The following is a 21,048-nucleotide window of genomic DNA, read 5'->3' as shown; positions in this document are numbered from 1 at the left end:
TGGCAGGCATGGGGGACCATATGGGACACCGGGATTCGAACCAACCACCTTTGGTCCTGGATTGGCTGCTTGCAAGGCAAACGCTGCTGTGCTATCTCTCCGGGCCTTTTTTTTTTTTTTTTTTTAATTTTTTTCACATTTTAAGAGTATGGATGGTGGATATGAGTGTTGTCAGTGGTGGCAGCGTATGGTCTTGGGGTAACTCAACGGTTGCAAATATATGCTGAAGCCAAGTGGTCCATGGGTTCAGTAGTATGTTTGGTGATGAGGCTCAAGGAAATTGCCAAGCCCTTCACAGCCAAAGCTAAGTTAACACCCACTGCTTTTGGTTTATCATGCTAAGGCAAAGGTGATATGCAGGTATCTGCAAAAATTTAAAGCCAGTTACCTAAAGTTTCTATACAAAACCAAACGTGCAGACCGAGACAAGATTGTCATGGCTTTATTTGTTACGCTTTTTGTTTTCTTCTTCTTTTTTTTTTTTAAGTAGGTGATTTTGAGGCCTAAATAGTTGAAATATTGTCATTCTTAATAAAGTCTGAACAAGCAATCTGTCTTTGCTGTAGAAAGCTATTGACGGAGTCTGGTAGTGATCGAACGGTAGGTAAGAAAGGCACTTACTTACCTTGCATGCAACTGGCCAGGTCCCATGCCCTGTATAACCTGGAATCACACCTGATCTCAGACTCAGGAATAGCCACTAAACAAAACTAACTGCTGGGTGTACTCCCTCCACCCCCAAATAAAGACAAATAGGAAATTCTATTGTCTACTTCCTCACTACCTAAGAAATGATTTGGTTTTGTTGTTGCGTCCACATCCAATGGACTCTGGGATCTATTTTGAAATGTAATCTGGGAGTGGGTAATGCGGAGCGATAGTACAGCAGGCAGGGCGTATGCCAGCCCGGGTTCAATCCCCAGTTCAACCCCTATAGGGTTCCCTGAGCACTGTCAGGAGTGATCCCTGATCACAGGCCAGGAGTGATCTCTTGATCATAGATGGCCAGGAGTAAGCCCTGAGCACCTCAGGGTGTGGCTCCAACAAACAAACAAACAAACAACAAAAAAAAAACTAATAAAATAAGATGCCACGTGGAGGAAGGTGTAGCCGGAGAGACAGTACAGCCAGAAAGGCTCAGTGAGAAGGAGGCAGGGCCTGTGGCTGTTTGCAGGTATCCACGTAAACCACCGCAGTCGCGTAGGCCACACTTGCCGGACTGCGCCTGTGCAGACGCGCCGTGAAGCCGGACCGGAAGTCTCCGCGCGACTGCCGTTGCTATGGCAGCTCATTGGGGCTGCTGCAGCGGCGGTGGCGGCGACGGCTCCGGCTTGCTCGCTTGCTCGGGGCTCGCAGCATTAGAGACCGGAGGATCGGAGACGCCCCGCGGTCGTCTCTCGGGGCCCCACGGCCGCAGCTCCCACAGGCAGGAAGGGCTGGAAAAGGGGAGAAGAGGCCGAGCTATGGCGGGAGTTGGAGGGGTCCGGGACCATCGTGGGGGGCAGTTGGGGGAGCCAGGGAACGAACGAAGCAAGCGCCGTTCGGAGGCCCAGTCCGCCGAGAAAGGGGCCTGAGCTGCCCTTGGACGAACGAGGCAACCCCGATCCCACGGTGGTTGCAGCCCTTCCCTGTGGTGGGGCGCCCTAGTCTCGTCCCCCTCATCCTAAAGTTCAAGGCCTCCCTGTCAACTTAGCCCCGGCACGGAGAGCTCGGGCCAAGGATTCCCTGGAGCACGGGGGTCTTCTCGGCTCTGCTGTCACTAAGGGTCAGTCTGTGGGCGGGGGGGGGGGGGTCCCTAAACACCTCTTACACTCCCCCCCATTCCCGGCCCAACTCTCGGGTTCAGAGAAGGGTTTCAAGAAACCTCGGCGGCTCAGTCTCAAAGGTGCAGCCAAGTTTGCAGCCAGGCTCGAATTGCACACACACACACACAACATAACATAACACAACACAACACAACACATCACACACGGAAGGCCTGCAGAGACACACACACACACGTGCAGAGAGAGAGACACAGACACAAACACACACACGGAATTTGTTTTAGGGCCTGCGGACACACACACACACACACACACACACACACACACAATGAATTTGGGCCTGTGGGGACACACAAACCACACCACCCCGGTTTTTACACCAACACCACACCATACCACACCACACCACTCACACCATCCTGATATTCTCAGGCTGTTAAAGAAAGCAAACGGGGGAAGTGTGGAACTCAGGGACCAGCAGGGGAGTTGAACAATTTTAACCTGTGATGCTCTGATTTTTTTTTTTTTTTTTGGTTGCTGTTGCAATTGAGTTGACCCCATTTGACCTGTACCTGCTGGCCCTATCCTAGGGATGAAATTAAAAGCACCCAGAGGGATGGGAATATCCCATGATGTTTTTCAAAGAAGCTTAAGGGACTTGGCAAGGAGAGTTTTAGGATTTATCGGTTTGGGAAACCCTGCCCATGGTTTTTGCAACTTCTGATGTTTTGAAATTTATTAAAATTCTTTCTCTTGTCCTGACCCCCCCCCCAATATAACATGATGATTTTATTTAATAACACCTATGGTGTTCTATCTTGGAATCATTTTTTCAGTTGTTCATTCGGTTTGTGGTTTTATTTTTATTTTATTTATTTATTTACTTTTGTTTTGGGGCCACACCCGGTGACGCTCAAGGGTTTCTCCTGGCTATATGCTCAGAAATCGCTCCTGGCTTGGGAGACCTCGTATGGGACACTGAGGGATGTAACCCAGGTCTGTCCTAGGTCAGCCTCGTGGAAGGCAAACACCCTATCACTACACCACCACTCTGGCCCTGGTTTATAGTTTTTAACGAGAGTTTTCCCATGAGCTAGATGCTAAATAACAAAGCAAGTCAATTAAATTTAGCTTAGAATTTTCTTTTTTGAGAAAAAAAGTATGGAACGCTTCACTATGTATTTTTCTAAGATTCAGGGAAAACACTGAAGATCATAGAAATCTTATTCTAACATTTATGCTACTTACACATTTTAAAATAATTTTTCTAGATCTAAAGATTAGCCTAAGGTATTTGTGATAGTGTGTGCATGGGGTGGATTATTATGTAAACATTTTAAATCTCTGAGGTTTAGATTATCCCATATCATTTGTGGTAGCTAAATAGACATAATAATTTTTTTCTAATGCTGGTTCCCCAGATCAGAAAATTCCTGCAGTTCAGCCAAAACTGTTAACCCCGCCTAACACATGGTTTTTCTTTTACAGTCTTGATTTTCAAACTAATATACAAAACACTGTGATAAGTAGGGGTTTTTTTTTGTTTGTTTTTTTTTCGGCCACACCCGTTTTATGCTCAGAGGTTACTCCTGGCTAAGCACTCAGAAATTGCCCCTGGCTTGGGGGGACTATATGGGAAGTCAGGAGATCGAACTGCAGTCCTTCCTTGGCTAGTGCTTACCTCTAGCGCCACCTCACTGGCCCCAAGTAGGGTTTTTTGTTTGTTTGTTTCTGCCTTACTCTATAATTTCCCTGTTTTCTTTCTTTTTTTTTTTTTTTTTTTTGGATTTTGGGTCACACCCGGCAGCGCTCAGGGGTTATTCCTGGCTCCAGGCTCAGAAATTGCTCCTGGCAGGCACGGGGGACCATATGGGGCGCCGGGATTCGAACCATTGACCTCCTGCATGAAAGGCAAACACCTTACCTCCATGCTATCTCTCCGGCCCCAGTTTCCCCGTTTTCAATGGTCCACAGGCTTATATGAAAACCACTGGCTTAGGGGCCGGGTGGTGGCGCTAAAGGTAAGGTGCCTGACTTGCCTGCGCTAGCCTTGGACGGACCGAGGTTCGATCTCCCGGTGTCCCATATGGTCCCCCAAGCCAGGAGCAACTTCTGAGCACATAGCCAGGAGTAACCCCTGAGCGTTACCGGGTGTGGCCCAAAAACCAAAAAAAAAAAGAAAACCACTGGCTTATACACACATATATTTGTGTGTGTACATATATACACGTTTATATATTCAGAGGAAAGATGATTTTTATTTGTTTATTTTGTTTTGGGGAGGCCACACCCAGATGCACTGGCTTGGGGGATCATATGGGATGCCGGAGATTGAACCTATGTCTGTCCTTGGTCAGCTGCGTATGAGGCAAACGCCCTACCACTGTGCTACCACTCCAGCCCCTACCTTTAATTTTCTTAAGCCTTTCTTCAGTCTTTAAATTTCTTTTTTTTTTTTTCCTTGGTTTTTGGGTCACACCTAGCAGTGCTCAGGGGTTACTGCTGCCTCTATGCTCAGAAATCACTCCTGGCAGGCTCTGGGGACCATATGGGATGCCGGGATTTGAACCACTGACCTTCTGCATGCAAGGCAAATGCCTTTCCTCCATGCTATCTCTCCGGCCCAGCTTTAAATTTCTTTTTTGTTTTGTTTGGGGCTCCACCCAGTGGTGCTGTCTTACTCTTGGCTCTGCACCACTGGCATCACTCCTGGAAGGGCTCGGGACCATATGAGGTATTAGGGAGTATTTTAAGCACCTAGAAATTAAAAGTTGGTGGTGTGAACAAGTTTCTCAGCCTCAGAGAGGCTGGCCTTGCTTTTAAATCTCCTTGAGAATCAGGGTGCTGGGCAAGGGGGTGTGATGGGGATTTTGGCAGGAGTGTGCCCCTTTCAGTTGCATTGCACACAGGGTCGTGCTCCTTTGGAGCCTTGGATGCTTGGCGTTTCTGGGCACTGAGAGCTTTTGAGGGTTTCTCTGAATTCAGGGGAGAAGGCCACTACCATCAATCCTCTTGCTTCTCATCTTCCAGCTCTGTTTTCTAACCAACTGGCAATGAATGATGATACACAACCTGATTCCAAAGACAGCGGAGAATATGAAGATGACTTTGAAAAAGATTTGGAGTGGTTAATCAATGAAAACGAGAAAAGTGATGCCAGTGAGAAAGAAGAGGAGGAGTATGTAAGTAGCCCTGTGGACAAGGGGCTGGTGACTCCTTTATATGTTGTTCTGTTTTGAGGTCATGCTTGGTGGCATTCAGGGCTTACTTCTGGCACTGTGCTCAGAAATTACTTGTAGAGGTCTCAGCAAACCATATAAGATGCTGGAGATTGAGCCTGGATCGGCCATATGCAAGACAGACACTTTTCTCACTGTCCTATTATTGCTTCAGCTCCCAGGATTGGTAACTCTTTGGTTTTGTTTGTTTGTTTGTTTGTTTGGGTTACACCGGCAGCACTCAGGGGTTACTCCTGGCTCAACCTTCAGAAATCGCTCCTGGCAGGCTCAGGGGACCCTTTGGGATGTGAGGATTCAAACCACCGTCCTTCTGCATGCAAGGCAAACACCTTACCTCCATGCTATCTCTCTAGCCCCAGACTTGGAAACTCTTGAAGAGTTTCAGACATGGTCTTATCTAAACCACACACAATCCCTTTGATACACAATAGCAGGTGTCAGTATCATACTAGAAATGAGAACATGAAGGCATAGGACTTATTAGTGAGAGCTGAACATTCTAGCATTTTTTTATGCTAGCATTTTTGTTTATTTGTTTTTCATTTTTGGATTACACCTGGCAGCACTCAGGGGTTACTCCTGGCTCTACGCTCAGAAATCACTCCTGGCAGGCTTGAGGGACCATATAGGATGCTGGGATTCCATCAGCCGTCCTTCTGCATGCAAGGCAAACGTCTTACCTTCATGCTATCTCTCCAGCCCCCTATGCTAGCATTTGTAATAAAACCAAAAGCTTGTAATTAATTCTGAATAATAGGGATAATAGAGTATGTTGCATCAAAAGCAAAACCCAGATAAAATTTTTTTTTTTTTTTTTTTGGTTTTTGGGTCACACCTGGCAGCACTCAGGGGTTACTCCTGGCTCTATGCTCAGAAATCGCTCCTGGCAGGCTCAGGGGACCATGTAGGATGTCAGGATTCAAATCACCGACCTTCTACATGCAAGGCAAATGCCTTACCTCCATGCTATCTCTCCAGCCCCAAAACCCAGATAATTTCTGATTTTATAGACTTGGGTGAAACCATGGGGTTACATCTTTTTTAGTTTGTTGGTTTGTTTGTTTTGGATCCACACTCAGTTGTGCCCAGTAGCTACTTCTGGCTCTACACTCAGTAATCGCTCCTGGTGATGTTTAGGGACTATATGGGAAGCTAGCAAACAAAGCTCTCCTCCCAAGGGTATTATGCTTTTAATGGAAATGAATAGGGGAATAGATAAAAAAAAAAAAAGGAATGTATTCAGACTGGGTGGGTCATAGGAATAATCCTAGGGAAAAGTAGGCTTATTAAATGTGGTCATGTGCTATAGACAGGAGATAACATTGACATATTGTTATGTATAGTTAACCTTGTCATTGCATTAACATAAAAATGATTAGTCCAGGGGCCAGAGGGATAGCACAGTGGTCAGGTGTTTGCCTTGCACACAGTCGACCCAGAACAGACGGTGATTAGAATCCTGGCATCCCATATGGTCCCCCGAGCCAACCAGGAGCGATTTCTGAGCACAGAGCCAAGAGTAACCCCTGAGTGCTGCTGGGTATGACTCCCCAAAATAAATGGTCAGTCCAGTTCTTGGCAAGTTAATTCAAATGTAATTACCAACCACCTACTCCAAGTTTTATCTTTTTTTTCTTCTTAGTTTTTGGATCACACCTGGCAGCACTCAGGGGTTACTCCTGGCTCTATGCTCAGAAATGGCTCCTGGCAGGCTCGGGGGAACCATATGGGATGCCGGGATTCAAACCACTGACCTTGTGCATGAAAGGCAAATGCCTTACCTCCAAACTATCTCTCCGTCCCCCCAAGTTGTATTTTTTTTTTTTTTTGGTCTTTTCCTGAGGGTTTTCACAGAACTTTCTCTGAGGGTACACAGGAATCTGAGTTTTTTATGAGGCAGCTCATAGTTTCCCAGTCATAAGGTCAGTGACATGGCTCTGAGTCTATTCTGGACTATTTTCAGGTTAACGACAAGAAATATCAGTTGTCACAGAGAGGTAACACGTCTCTTTCTTTGCTCAGGTTGCTGGTAGGTCTGAAGACACTATCCAGCAGGACTTAGAGAAAGACCTAGATCCAGCCAGTCCAGAATCGACCCCCAACCCCACAGCCCCGTGGAAAGATGAGGCCCCAGCATGCAGAAATGACTACATTTCCGTGCCCAGTATCCAGGCCCCTGAGCCTGCGTCAGATTCAGACAGCGAAGGCTCCCTAGACGCCAGGCCAGATGAGGATGAGGATGAGCAGGTGCGCAGGTACATCATGGAGAAGATCACTCAGGCTAACAGGCTTCTACAGTGTCAGGACCCTGTGAATGAGAAGCGTAGTCGGAGACTCAAGTTCAAAGACAAGGTGGTGGACCTGGAAGTGCCCCCACTGGAGGACTCTGAGGCCTCCCTGGACAACCCTGAGCATGATGGCAGCACCATGTCAGGCCAGCTGTCCCGGCTCTGTATCTCTGGTGGGCCAGGCCCTGAGATGCCACCAGATAAGGACCTCTCAGAAGAGAGCAAGGATGGGAAGGTGCTGGTAGAGCGTGACGGCAAGTTTGAGCTGCTCAACTTCCGGGACCTTGAGAGCCAGGGGCTGCCCTCAGCTGTCCCCCCTGTGCCGGATTCAAATGGTGACATCCAGGTGGACTGCAGCCACCTTGCCAGCCCCTCCAGCAGTGAAGCCGGGCAGGAAGAGCCTGTGGTAGTGCTCTCACCTGCCTCCGCACCACCACCGCCACCGCCTCAGGCCTCCCCACCGCTGATGCCCAGTGCCAGGCCCCGCCCTGCCTCCAGCACCCCAGCTGACATGTATAAGGGAGTTGAGAAGTTTCACCCCCGTGCACAGTCTGCGTATCTGTCACCTGCCTCATCCACCTACTGCCTCTCCCCCCAGCAGAAGGACCTGCAGAGGCGGCTGGAGCAGAAGCGGGCCAAGCTAAAGCGAGAGGTAAGCAAGCAGTGGGGCCAGCTCTGCTACCTAGGAGGGGGGCCATCCAAGGTGTTCTGGGCAGGCTGTGTGGGAAAAGGTGGCTCTGCCTAGCACTTGGGGGATGGGGGTTAGGCCGGGTACTGCTTTTTCCTTCGCTGGCTGCTGCTAGTGGAACTTTCACTTCGCTGTCTCCACTGATAATTAGAACTGGTTGGGGCTGACTCTTGTTGCATGGAAGGAAAACACAGAATGGCATTATTTGCAGAACATGCAAGCTTAAAGGGCATAACTCAGTCTTAGGTTAGGATATGATGATATTTATGATATGGCTGAGATTTGAACTGGGAAGAGTTAAGCACTTGAGGAGATGATCATGTGTCGTGGATGAGAATCTGCAGCAGCACCCCTGGTCATTAGCCAATGGGATTTTTGGGCTGGTGCTTTCCCGCTGACACGCCACATCACTCACCATAATTTTGTCTGCTTTGGGGCCTCCTTGGTGATGCTCAGTGGCCACCCCGATGCTAAGGAGCCTGTGTGGGGCTCTAGTCCCATTTCCAGACAGGATATCTAAGGATCAGAGCATTGTAACTCTGACACAGTGCTAATTCATTTTTCCTTCTTATCTTTTGCCCAGGAAGAACAAAAGAGAATAGAGGAAGCGAAAGAGAAGAGGAAAGAGAATGATCAAGTATTTAAGGCATGGCTGCAAAAGAAAAGGGAGCAGGTCCTGGAGATGCGTAGGATTCAGCGGGCGAAGCAGATGGAGAACCTCAACAGCCGGGTAAGCTCTGCGCTGCACAAAGTCTGGGCGTAGGGCTGAGTTGCCTCCCTCATCCCAACCTAGCAAAGGCCTCCAGTCTGGCTCCCTTCTCCAGCCTGCCCAGCCAGGGATCCCTTTCATAATGTACTTCCTGAGATGTAGAACTGATGCCACCCAGCCCCTAACCTGGAGACAAAACCCAAAGCTATCTGGGGCAGGAGCTATAACACAGCAGGGAGGGCACTTGCCTTGTGCACAACCAACCCAGGTTCATCTCTGGCATCCCTTCTGGTTCCCTGAGCACCACCAGGAGCGGCCCTGAGAGTAGAGCCATGAGTAAGTCCTGAGCATCATCACTGGGTATGATACCACCCCCCCAAAAAAAAAAACAAACACTCCAAACACTTCCCACCAGAGTCGCATATTTGCTGATTCTCATGCCGTCCTGACTTCATCCCACATTCCAGCTATTTTGCTACAACCCGTGCTCTGGCATTAACTGTATCCAGCACCTTCCATTCTCAGCTTCTTGTTACTTTAATTTGAGGGCCTTGGGCCACACCCAGTGGTCAGGGGCTATTCCTTCCTCTTGTGCTCAGGTTGTGCTCCTGGTGGCGTGAGATTGAACCAGGGTCAGCTGCTTGTGAGGCAGGTGCATGAGCCATGGGGCTCTGAATGGCCAACAGTGCCCACTCAGTCTGGTCTGGCTCCCTCTGTGGCGTGACCATGGTTTGTTGGCAAGATCAAGTCCCCACAGGGTAGGGTCCCACTAAGTAGTTGTGGTTGGTTTTATTACATTAAGGAAAACTTCTATATAACCAGCAGGAAAACCGAGATCCCCAGCATGCATTTCGCTTATGGCTGAAGAAGAAGCATGAGGAACATCTGAAAGAAAAAAAGACAGAAGAGCTTCGAAAGCAAGAGGAGTGCTTGTACTTTCTGAGAGGGACTGAGGGCCGTGAGCGGGCCTTCAAGCAGTGAGTGCACTTGCTTCTCCTCCTGCTACTCACTATTTAGGCAGTAGCTTGGGGATGGGGGAGGTGAGCCTTTGTGTCAAGGTACATACCCTGATTTAGTTCATACCCCAGCAGTACTCAAGGTTCACTCCTGGTAGTCTAGGGGAATCATAAGGGGTGCCAGAGATGAAACCCAGATTGGTTGTGTGCAAAGCAAATGCCCTCCTGCCTGTACTGTTAGTTACGTCGTGGAAATCTCACTTTTCATGATGAAAAAAAAATCAACTACCACTAGCATGATAGAGTGAAGCTTTTAGAGAATTTTCTGTGTTTATAACTTTTAAGTATAAACCAAAATTGTACTGTGGCATGCATGTGTGTATATTATTATAGGTATATTTATGCAGTGTGTTTTATGTTTGGGGATTTCTAGAAATCAAATTCAAGGCCTCCAGCTTGTAAACCAAGTGCTCTGAGTGTTTCCCATCCCTTGCCCCCTTACTTTCATCCTAATTCCATGTATGATGACTTTCCTAACCACCTATTTTCAGTTGACTAGTTGACTAGCCCCAAAAGGCTAGAATTTGTCTGCTCAAACCTTGTATTCACCATACATCTGGTTGTGAAATTTCTCATCTGTTTACTAATAGTAATTTACTTTAGGGTTATTTCTAGATAGAAGAAACAATGCACACAACACATTTCACATATACTTAGCAGTTTTTTGTGCATACATTGATTTATTTGAATCAAACCCTTTCATTACTTTTTGATGTTTTGTTTTGTTTGTTTGTTTTACCAACTTTATGGTCTTAAGAAGGAATTATTTGAGGCTGGAGAGATAGCATGGAGGTAAGGTGTTTGCCTTGCATGCAGAAGGACGGCGGTTCGAATCCCGGCATCCCATATGGTCCCGAGCCTGCCAGGAGCAATTTCTGAGTATAGAGCCAGGAGTAACCCCTGAGTGCTGCCGGGTGTGACCCAAAAAAAACAAGAACAAAACAAAAAAAAGAAGGAATTATTCATTTATTTGATTTTTTTTTTTTTTTTTTGGTTTTTGGGCCACATCCTTTTGACGCTCAGGGGTTACTCCTGGCTATGTGCTCAGAAATCGCCCCTGGCATGGGGGGACCATATGGGACGCCGGGGGATCGAACCGCGGTCCTTCCTTGGCTAGCGCTTGCAAGGCAGACACCTTACCTCCAGCGCCACCTACCCGGCCCCCATTTATTTGATTTTTAATGCTTCAGTTTATTTTTACATTCTAAAGAAAAACTTTTGTGTGAAGAAATAAAAGCAAGCACTCTATCACTTCCTTACCAAATTAAACCATGCAAAATTTCTGCATGATGGTTTTCTTAACCTGGTGAGATATAATCTTTTAGAATACAGCTAAGAACACCTAAAAAAAAAAAAAAAAACACCTTCCTAGTTTTAAAAATTTCTCAAATATTCATTTACTTAGAAAACTACTTTTTGGGGCCTGATAGCATGGAGGTAAGGTGTTTGCCTTCCATGCAGAAGGTTGGTGGTTCAAATCTCGGCATCCCACATGGTCCCCCGAGCCTTCCGGGAGCAATTTCTGAGCATAGACCCAGGAGTAACCCCTGAGCGCTGCCGGGTGTGACCCAAAAACAAACAAAAAAAGAAAACTACTTTTGGGGGGGTTGGGCCACACTCAGTAATGCTCAGGGGTTACTCCTGACTATGTGCTCAGAAATCGCTCCTGGCTGGGGGGTACCATATGGGATGCTGGGAGAGCAAAACGTGGTCCATCTGATACTAGCGCCACCGCTCTGGTGGCGCTAGAAAACTTCTTTAAAATTCTTTATGTATCCCATGCAACAAGTACATATGTGTGTACACAAAACATACACAGGGGCTACATTCAGTGCAAACAAATCTTATCTCCTCCAACTCCCTAGAGTGATAAACCAGTGGCCTGTGGCATCTACTATGGCTAATTCTCATCAAATTCCATGATCTTTCTCTCCTCTTCAGGTGGCTAAAAAGAAAACAGATAGAAAAACTCACCCAGCAACAGATGGCCAAAGAGCGAACGAGGCAGCTCCGGCTAGAGGCCAAGCGAGCTAAGCAGCGCCAGAACATGTGTGTCCCCGAAGCCAAGTCATTCCGTTATCCTGACCCTTACAAGTGAAGGTGACTATTAAATTTTGAAAGCTGCTATCCTCCAAATCTGGGCTATTATTTCTTGTGTGCTGGTCACAATTGAAATTATGCAAAGTGTCTATTTTGGTGATATTGACAGGATATTTCTTAAAAAAAAAAAAAAAAAACTAGAACTAAATAAATTCCTTCTCACACTTTGGTAAAGTGTAATGCCATCTCTTAGTCCATACAGTGAACTGAATGATATAGGGATGTTACATGCTTTTGTTTATAAATCATGGAAAGAATGGTCAAAGAACACAAGGAGAAGCAAGTATGGGGGGTTGGGGGGAGGCGCACACCTGGCTGTGCTTAAGGTTTACTCCTGGCTCTGTGCTTAATCCCTGATGGGATTTGGAACCATATAGTGTTGGGGACTGAATCTAGGTCAGCTGCAGACAAGGCAAGTGCCCTCCCCTCTGTGCTATCTGCAGACAAGGCAAGTGCCCTCTTCCTCCATTTTAAACTGAGTAAACCAAAGGGAAAGGTACAAGAATTGGTTTACAGGAATATAAATTAGATGAAAACCTGAAGTGCCTCTTTAATAAAATCCAACATTCAAAACACATGTTTAAAATAGTGAAATTTATTGCCAGTGAAATGTATTGCCACTTGAAATATAAATATAATTCAAATGAATCCAACAAAAATGTCACTGATATTAAAATGTGTTATTTGACTATATTTGGCTTTTGAGGAATTTTCTACAGGTAGACTTTCCACAGTATAATCATATGATATTTATATATACACATATATATACACACACACACACTTTAGTATATTTTATAAGACCTATAAAGGGGTGTAGTCTGTGATTATATTACATAATATGAATGACTATTGCATGTCATTGAGTTTATATAGTATCTTTAGAAAGATCCTGCTTTCTCCAACATTTCTTTATTTTTTGGGTCACACCTGGCGACAATCAGCAGTTACTCCAGACTCCGTGCTTAGAAGTTGCTCCTGGCAGGCTCAGGGGACCATATGGGATGCCGGGATTCGAACAGGGGTCCGTTCTGTGTTGGCTGCTTGCAAGGCAAATGCCTTACCGCTGTGCTATTGCTCTGGCCCCCTCTCCAACATATTTTATAAATCTGAGACTGAATAGTCCTGTTGTGCTGCATTCGCCAACATGAGCTTCAGTTGTTAGAATCTGCTTCTTTATGTCAGGTTGAAGACTTTAAAACATGGCTCCCCATAAGGAACCCACCTGAGAATGTCTGCTGAAACAGCTGACAGTGTGTCCTTCATAATTTTTTTGGTTTTGTTTTTGTCTAGAGGCCATACTTGGTTGCTCAGGGCTTATTTCTGGCTGTGCTGTGCTCTCTGGGATCACTCACCTCACAGGTTGGCCACATGCAAGGCAAGTAAGTGCCATACCTACTGGGATAGCCCTCTGGCCCCTGCAAATTCTTTTTTCTAATATAGAGCATTTATGAATACAATAGTCCTGTTGCCTATAGTGTTTCTATAAACTTCTATAGAGCCTCCAAATCACCAGAAAAGAGATGAATCTTCCCTCCAAGATCCCCCTTCCCATACTTAAGGGAAGGAACTAAAATTATGTTTTGTAATATTTGAAGAGTGTGTGTCCATCCGTCCCACGCAGATCTGTGCTGAAGGTCATTCCTGGCAGTGTTTGGGAAAACCATATGGGATGCAACAGATGGAATCAGCATCAGCTGCATGCAAGGCAAACACCCTGCCACTGTGCTATCACTCCAGCCCCCATGGCCCAATATTCTACCATTTAGGCCTCAGAAGCCTCGTCATTTCTTTCCACTATTCAATTAGCAAAAGTCACAGACAATTGTGGCTGCAGGACTCACAGACTGTTTTGTCCAGTTTTGGCCCCAAAACTGCAGAGCCACATAATTGACTCTGGATTGAAGGCCAGAAGGGAAGGAAGAAGTGGAAATGGGAATCCCACCTTATTGTCCTGCAGGCCTGGGACTCCCCCTAGCTTTCTTACCCTGAGATGTTTATGATGGGGAGGAGGGATTCTGAGTGCAGGGAAGCTATCCTGAGGCTGTGCATTTTGGAAGGAATAAAGTGCTCCACAGCCACCACAGTGGGTCAGAGCACGATCAGCTCCCCCTGGCAGCGAGTGCAGCAGCTGAAAGTGATGTTCTCATAGCGGGTGTAGGGATGGAAGCGGCCAATGTTCTTTGCAGCCATCAACTCGACAGGTGAGGCCACTGGGAAGGGGCTGTCACCTGAGCTCTCGGTGCAGCTCACTGGGTCCAAGAGATGTAGCACCTGGGTGGGAGATGCAGCGTCAGGTCAGCAGCCAGGTCAGCGGGTGAGTACACTGGCCCGCACCCAAGAGAGACCCAGTTACCGTTTCAGCCATTTTCTCAGCAGGACTGCTGCAGAATTCGGCCATAGCAAGGCCCTTCTGCTGCTCGGCGCCAGTGTCTCCCAGAAGGTGGGAACTTATGGCGCCTGCCAGTCTGTGGTTGGCAACGGCCAGCTCGGCTGTGCTGTGGGGTGGTGGGCCTGGGTGGTACGTCTGCACCCGCCCCCATTGCAGGGAGATTAGTAGCTCTTCCAGGAACCTACAGAGAGATGGGTGTTGAGTGGCACCATAGTGCTGGGTTATCAGCTGAGCTGCTCCTAGGACATGGTGACACAAGCCTTGAGCTCCAGAGCTGTAGTATGCAGAGATACTAGAGCATCTCAACTGTGTCAACTGTGGCCAGAAAACATCCCGGTTGCCCCTTCCCTTTCCTTGAATGGTTGCACTGTGGCTGATAGATAGCCCCTGGTGTGTGTGTGGGGTGTGTGTGGGGGGCAGCATTGAGGATGCAAGGCAGGTGAATAGTAGAGCCAGGCCCCTGAACTGATTTCTGCACCAACACCACCCAGGATGTGGGAAGGTCTCTGAATCACTATAACCAGGTTAGGGACCCTGAACACTCGGCCCTGACAGAGGGGCCTACATCTCTAATCTTGGTACCACAGAGAGGCTGATAGGAGCTGGAAATGGTCTGAGAAGAGCTTGTGTACCTGTGGTTTCCTTGACCCTTTCACCATCTGCCAGGGACTTTCCCTCCTGACTAGATAGTCTAGAAGTTTCCTAAATGGAAAGCCTACATTGGCTTCTAAGACCATTCATTTCTGCTCTGGCTCTCATTGTTTTTTCCCTTCTGCTTAGGTTTGCTTGCTTTACAGTTTTTTGTTTTGATTTTGGGGGCCACAGCTGATGATGCTCAGGGATTTTTCCTGGCTCTTCACTCAGGAATCATCATTGGCACGATCTGGGACCCTATGGGATGCTGGGAATTGAATCCAGGATGGCCATGTGCAAGGCAAATGCCCTCTCCATTGTGCTATCTAGCTTCCTCAGATATGTCTTTCCTATTTCTGGCCTCAGCCTCTGCTCCCATGGCTCCAAGCGTAGGAGGTAAGACCCAGACCTACTTGTGGGTGGCTGCCATCTCCTGTCGGAAATGCTCCCGCTCATTTAGGAGGTCTTGGAGTGCCCCCTGCGCATCCCGGCTCTGGCGCTGTAGAGCAGCCCGGGCACCTGTCAGCTCGTCTGTCATGACCCTGCAAAAAAGGTGGCGGTGACCCCACAATCTCACACCCACCGCCTGGACATGCAGGGCTTGCCCAGGTCTCCCACCCAGCCAGAGCACTCGGCCATTCTGCAACCTTCCCTTTCAATTTTGTGATGAGACTTCCTGCCAGGGAGACACAGAAAGCAGATCTCCGACTTTCTCCCTTGAGGGACTTTTGCCTAGAAAGTCTTTAATCTTCTCCACTGACCAGATTTTAGAAACAATCTTACAACATGTTGTTGTCCTTCTTGTATTTTTAGGCCACACCTAGCAGTGCTCAGGACTGATTCCTGGTGGGGCACAGGGTCCCTCCAGGGTTGTATCCAACAGTGTTTAGGATACCAATGTTGGGATCAAACTAGTCATGGCTGCATGCAAGGGCGGTGCCATAATCCATATACTCTATTCTCCAGTCCGGGATTAACAAAATTTGAAGAAAAAGCCAAAAAATCAGCGCCCTTCTTTCACGGATTATGTCAATAACCTCAGAAAAATGGAAAATAGATGGAGAAAGGACCTACCTGCTAGCAAGGAATTTGCTCCTCCACACGTCGCATTGGATGGCCAGACGCTCCAACTGCTCTGACAGCTGTGCAGACTGCCGGCCCAGGGCCTCATTTTCCAGAAGCAGCTGGTTCTTCTCCCGAGCCAGGCGTTCAAAGTGGTACTGAAGGTCATCCCCAACTGACGCCACCAGCAACTTCTTTAACTCACGGTTGACCTGGGAGGAAATGGGATGGTGCTGCAAAGTCAAGGAAAAGCCTGGGGCAGGTCCAGCACCGGGGCAAGGCATGGCAGTAAGTGACCTCCTGAGGGAGGAGGGGGAGCAACCCCAGCCTTTCCAAGTCAATCAAAGTTGCTGTGTACTCCACAAGCATGCCCTTCACAATATCACTGAAACACAAGACAGGAAACTGTCAGTACCAAGTGTCAGCATATGAGGCCTCTTTGAAGAACATGGTTCAGTAACCATGGCCCTGTCACTGGACCCTAGTTGACATGGGACAAGAGCAGCAAACTGTGATATCCCAAGAGGAAACGACTTTTTTTTTTAGGCTAGTCAAGTGAAGCAGTGGGAGTGGAGAAGGAACAAAGAAATCTGTAACTGGCTGTGATCAATTAACTGTAAATACCACTGCACTCGGACCAGTCAGGAAATGACTTTCTAACCCACAAACTGGGGAGGGCCAGGGTGCAGAGCTCCTCAGAGCCGTGCAGAGCTCCTCAGAGCCCTGCAGAGCTGGCATGGGATACTTACCTCTGTCTGCACCCGGAGCTGGTTCAGAAGCCCTTCTTTATCCTTGATCAACCTCCTTTCTGAGGCCTGCAGCTTTTCCAGGCAGTTCTGTATTTCTGAGAGCTCTTTCCGAGGATCCCCGGCTTGTTCGGCCTGGATAAGGCACTCACCTTTGTGATGTGCCAGCGTTGGGACCTTGGTGCTGGTGGGGAGGTCATGTGTGATGGCAGCTTTGGGGACCAAGATGCGGACAGCGTCCACCTCCACAGCCCTGTCAGCAGCAATCTTGCCCAGCTGTACTATCCCAGGCTTCTTGCGTGGGCTCAGGGGATGGCAGTGGCGCTGGGAGGGTTGGCCTCTCATGGTCACTTCCAACTTGGGGGGCTCTTCTGTTTCCATTCCATCTCCTGCTCCTCGAATTGGCGGTGAAGCCAAGGCGGCTGGCAAAAGACAAACACAACCCTGCTAAACACCAGCCCAGCCTCCCACACATCAGGAGTGACAGGAGAACACTGGGCAGAAGAACCACAAGTACCAAGCTGGGTAAAGTCAACCTGCAGGTTCATCATACTACTACTCCAGGAACACGTATTTTTTCAGTTTTGGGGCCACATCCAGCAGTGCTCAGGGGTTACTCCTGACTCTGTACTCAAGAATCAATCCTGGGGACCGGAGCGATAGCACAATGGTAGAGTGTTTGCCTTGCACATGGTTAATCCAGGATGGACCTCGGTTTGACCCCTAGTGTCCCATATGCTCCCCCAAGCCAGGAGCAATTTCTAAGTGCATAGCCAGGAATAACCCCTGAACGTCACCGGGTGTGGCCCAAAAAACAAACAAAAAACCAAAAACAAACAAAAAGAATCAATCCTGGAGGTGCTCAGGAGACCCAATGGGATGTCGAGGATTAGACCCAGACCTTGCCTGCTGTGCTATCATTCCAGTCCCATTCTGGTGAATACTTTCATGTCTACTGATTTTGCTTCTGAATTAGTTGTAAAGAGGCTTCCAGGAAGAGAATTAATGTGTCAGAGGCCTGTCTTAATCGTCTGACCTGCCTCCCAAGCACGGATACGGCCCATACTCACTTGAGCAGTCATGCAGTGCCCCCATGCACAGCGCTGTCCTCAAGGGACCAGCCTGGCGGCAGCAGTGCCACCAAGCAGTGGGAGGCAGGGCTGGATATTTTCCTACCAACGACTTTCAGAATTCTGCTTGGCTAGTGACTCACATAGAAACCTTTGTTACATCACCAGGAATCCTCCTGGACATGCCATTCCATTATCTAGGTGGGAGGCAGAAGGGCCTCTGAGGACTAGGCTCAGCACATCCCATTCTATTCAACCAGGCTGCCATCCCCGGGGCCATCACTTTGCCACAAAGGAGAACATCTAAGGCGGAGGATTCTGTGTTTTCAGTCTGGATGGATGACATGGGAGGAGAGGTTGACTTATTTTTTTCTCTCAAGGGTCAAATCATAGATAGTTGATGAGATAGGTTTCGTAATGAGGCAAAACTGATGCTACAGAAGAAGCTCCTTATGTAAGAAAGGAAAAGCCAACATCTTAGAGGTGAAATGAGAAACAAATGGTCAAGCAAAGCATTTTCTGGCTAGGTGAGTCTAACAAGACAAAAGTAGGGTTCCTTTTATTCGGAACTTCAGTGGCTAAAGTGAGGGTCTGTGCCCAGATGATCGCAGATATTCTCTGCTCTACGATACTGAGGCAAACAGAATCTTATTTTACGGGCCTATGACAAGCCTGATAGTTTCAAGACCAAGTCTTCCTGATCCATAGGCCTCCAGCCCTGCCAGCTGGGCCCTTGCCATTTTCTAGCCTGTTAGCTAACCTTATGTAACTTTGCTCTTCTCTTAACCCCCCGAGCTTTCAGAAAATGCAACCACTAAGAGCCACCTTCACTTGGGGAATCATTCCTGCCAGGGCTTGGGAAACCAGGGTAGCTGTGTGCCAGGAAAGTTGCTTCCCAGCTTTCCTACCTCTCTAGCCACTTTTCACCTTAACTTATTTCTCAGAAAGGGTTTTAATCTCACACTCATGTGTGAGTTGTACCTATGTATTGCAAGTTTACCCTTTTTTTTTTAAAGCCCCTACAGCAGCACACCCTGCCCAGCAGATGATGTGGGAGTTGTTGAGGCTGTGGACTGTCTCGTTTCGCTTCTCAGGTTCTCATCCAGAGCTGACGCAGCAATGGACACATGCCACTTCCAGGCCTGGCCATGCTATCTATGCAAGGAACCTGTTCTCAGCAACAACTGTGACATTGTGAAAATCAGATTCAGGGACAAAATAACCTTTCTGAGTGTTGAATCACACACAGTACACATCAGACTCAGAGCTGAAATACTTTCCTGAGTGTGGACTAACTGCATGGAGCAGACGCAAAGCTGAAATATCTTCCTGATGATTGAAGCCAAAGTTTTAGAAAGTGCTTTGTAACTCAGATCGTCTTTGCAAACATTAACAACTGATGCAAAGTGGCTTCACATTACAGGGGCCTTGCAATAGTTTTTAATGCTCTGCCCAGGTTACATTTGGGGTTTGGATTTTGTGTCAAGGGTGAGCTGATGACTTTCTGTCTTCACTTACTGACTCTTGCTCTCCATGGAGCCCCACTTGTTTCCTACACAGCCCCAGGTATGTGTGGGCCAGCCCCATCAAAGCTTCGGCGGCCCAGACTGGTGTCACATAGCAGAAGCTTTTTCCATGAAGCCCGTGTACAGCACTATGGCACCCTGGGTTCCTGGCCCCCACTTCCGAGGTGGGTGTTGCAGCTCTGGCTGGCCAGCAAGCTATACACCAAGCAAACGGCTGTACAGATATCTGTTCCCACCTGCGTCACTCACTCCACCGGAATAACCAGAATCTAACCAGACTTGAAATGTGCCCACTCTGGGCGTGCCAAGACCCATGTTGACAACACCCAGAGGATACTAAGTTCTGAGTATAGGAACTGTCTTGGGTGGGGCTAGAAAAGCCACCATGGTTGGTATGTGGCATGAGCCCACTGCACGCCCACTCCAAGATTCCTGGTCTCTCGAATCCGACCTGGGTTTGATCCCTGGCACCCCATATGGTGTTCACCACCAGGTGTGGCCCAATCTCCCACTCCCCCCAAAACTATAACCCTCCCCAAAAAAACCCACTGACCTTTTGTCTCTAAATTCTCCAGAGTCGTCATTTTTGTCACTGCTTAAAGGGCACTCCAAGATGTCCACTGAAAAATCTGAAAAGAGAGAACTAGGAAGGAAAGAGCCCAATGTCATCTCATTGCATGAAGCCCCCATACTTTAAGCAGGATCCCGGACTTGCGCCTACATTTGGCAAAATTTCCTTTACTAAAGGCGGGTCTCATAAGGAAAGGGGTGATGGTTTGGATATGACTACATCTCCAACTATTTAGGAGGCTGACTCACATTTTTGTTATTCCGTCTCTATCCAGAACCCCAACTTCCCCCACCCCTCAACCCCAATCTCAATCATGAATTTTGGTTCAGAATTTTGGTTCATGACTACAGGAACATTTCCCATCACAGGGTCCCGGGTTGTTAACGTGACTTTCCCAGCAGCCGCTTATGTACATCAAATTGTGTGCTTCAGCTTTGGCTAGACAAGCGCCCCACAAGATCTATGCTCCCCTTCAAGAGCACTTTCAAGGCAAAGTGGGGGAAAGGGCACTGGCACCCGATGTCATCATCTGATAGCCTCCCGCCTCAACAGTCCCCAGACGCCCTCCAGATCCCCTCAATGCAGGCAGAGCTGGACTGGAGAGCTGGGACCGTGGAGGAGAGAGACTACACTTGCATTCGAGCCCCGGCATCGCAGGGGACCCTTGAGCCCTGCCAGGAGTGATCCTTGGGTGCAGAGCCAGAGGTGAACCCCGAACCCCAACAATAAAAAACAAATGCCAAACGTCCCGGCCGCCCAGCCCCCCAAAAAGAAGCTTCTCTAAAATCTTAGGAAGAGACCCCACTACCGGCCCCGGCCCCACGATCCTTTCCAAACCCCAGCCCGAGTCGCCCGAGTCGGTTCCCGGCGTGTTACCTCGCAGCCCCTTCACTCTCCAGGTCTTTCCCCGGGCAGCCGAGTCTGGCTCTACCGCTTCCCAAGCCCCACTTCCGGCCCAGCCAACGCACCCCAGCCCCGTGACATCACACCGCCTCGTTCACCCGGAACCACTTTCGGCTCTTCCGGGTCCGCGTGCTACAATCTCCTCCCTGATGAAGGCAGAGAGGGCCTCAAACGAGCAAAACTAAAAAAAAAAAAAAAAAAAAAAGGCAGTTTATTACCACTTCCGGGTTGCGCGTCCACCAACCAGGAGAAGACGACGCTAGAACCCAGAAGGCGGCGTCCCGTTGCTCCGGGCGACAGAGTGCAAGGGGGCGGGCTCTCGCATAGTGGGCGGGGCCT

The 21,048-nt window shown here is 48.3% G+C and overlaps 2 protein-coding genes across 3 annotated transcripts; one reads left to right on the top strand and one right to left on the bottom strand.

Annotated features, from left to right (window-relative positions):
• The first annotated feature begins 1,871 nt into the window (after positions 1–1,871).
• On the top strand, positions 1,872–11,818 carry CCDC181 (coiled-coil domain containing 181). Its single transcript, XM_049776501.1, has 6 exons — positions 1,872–1,895; positions 4,797–4,948; positions 7,028–7,945; positions 8,565–8,711; positions 9,513–9,667; positions 11,648–11,818. The coding sequence occupies exons 2-6, from the start codon at positions 4,820–4,822 to the stop codon at positions 11,802–11,804; spliced, it is 1,506 nt and encodes a 501-aa protein (XP_049632458.1). The 5' UTR covers positions 1,872–1,895; positions 4,797–4,819; the 3' UTR covers positions 11,805–11,818.
• A 1,687-nt stretch (positions 11,819–13,505) lies between these two features.
• On the bottom strand, positions 13,506–20,763 carry BLZF1 (basic leucine zipper nuclear factor 1). 2 transcript variants are annotated; one of them, XM_049776532.1, is made up of 7 exons: positions 20,683–20,763; positions 19,789–19,864; positions 16,643–17,061; positions 15,906–16,105; positions 15,245–15,373; positions 14,163–14,379; positions 13,506–14,080 (listed from the first exon to the last, which is right to left on the bottom strand). In XM_049776532.1, exons 2-7 carry the CDS (start codon positions 19,817–19,819, stop codon positions 13,898–13,900), a joined length of 1,179 nt encoding a protein of 392 aa, XP_049632489.1. In that variant the 5' UTR covers positions 19,820–19,864; positions 20,683–20,763; the 3' UTR covers positions 13,506–13,897. The 2 variants fall into 2 exon arrangements, with proteins under 2 accessions (XP_049632489.1, XP_049632490.1); XM_049776533.1 differs by having other exon boundaries at positions 19,789–19,878; positions 20,683–20,756.
• Positions 20,764–21,048: the final 285 nt, after the last annotated feature.

Source organism: Suncus etruscus, chromosome 7 (genome assembly GCF_024139225.1).
Source record: "Suncus etruscus isolate mSunEtr1 chromosome 7, mSunEtr1.pri.cur, whole genome shotgun sequence".
In the NCBI taxonomy this organism is placed as follows: domain Eukaryota; kingdom Metazoa; phylum Chordata; class Mammalia; order Eulipotyphla; family Soricidae; genus Suncus; species Suncus etruscus.
This window is presented reverse-complemented; position numbering and strand designations above follow the sequence as displayed.

Coding starts and splice junctions, on each gene's coding strand:
- BLZF1 (XM_049776532.1), bottom strand. CDS start 19,819: ATGACGACTCTGGAGAATTTAGAGACAAAAG. Junction 17,062..19,788: donor GGAGAATTTAGAGACAAAAG/GTCAGTGGGTTT, acceptor GTCTTTTGCCAG/CCGCCTTGGCTTCACCGCCA. Junction 14,380..15,244: donor GAGATGGCAGCCACCCACAA/GTAGGTCTGGGT, acceptor ATCTCTCTGTAG/GTTCCTGGAAGAGCTACTAA.
- CCDC181 (XM_049776501.1), top strand. CDS start 4,820: ATGAATGATGATACACAACCTGATTCCAAAGACAGCGGAGAATATGAA. Junction 4,949..7,027: donor AGAAAGAAGAGGAGGAGTAT/GTAAGTAGCCCT, acceptor TTCTTTGCTCAG/GTTGCTGGTAGGTCTGAAGA. Junction 9,668..11,647: donor CGTGAGCGGGCCTTCAAGCA/GTGAGTGCACTT, acceptor TCTCCTCTTCAG/GTGGCTAAAAAGAAAACAGA.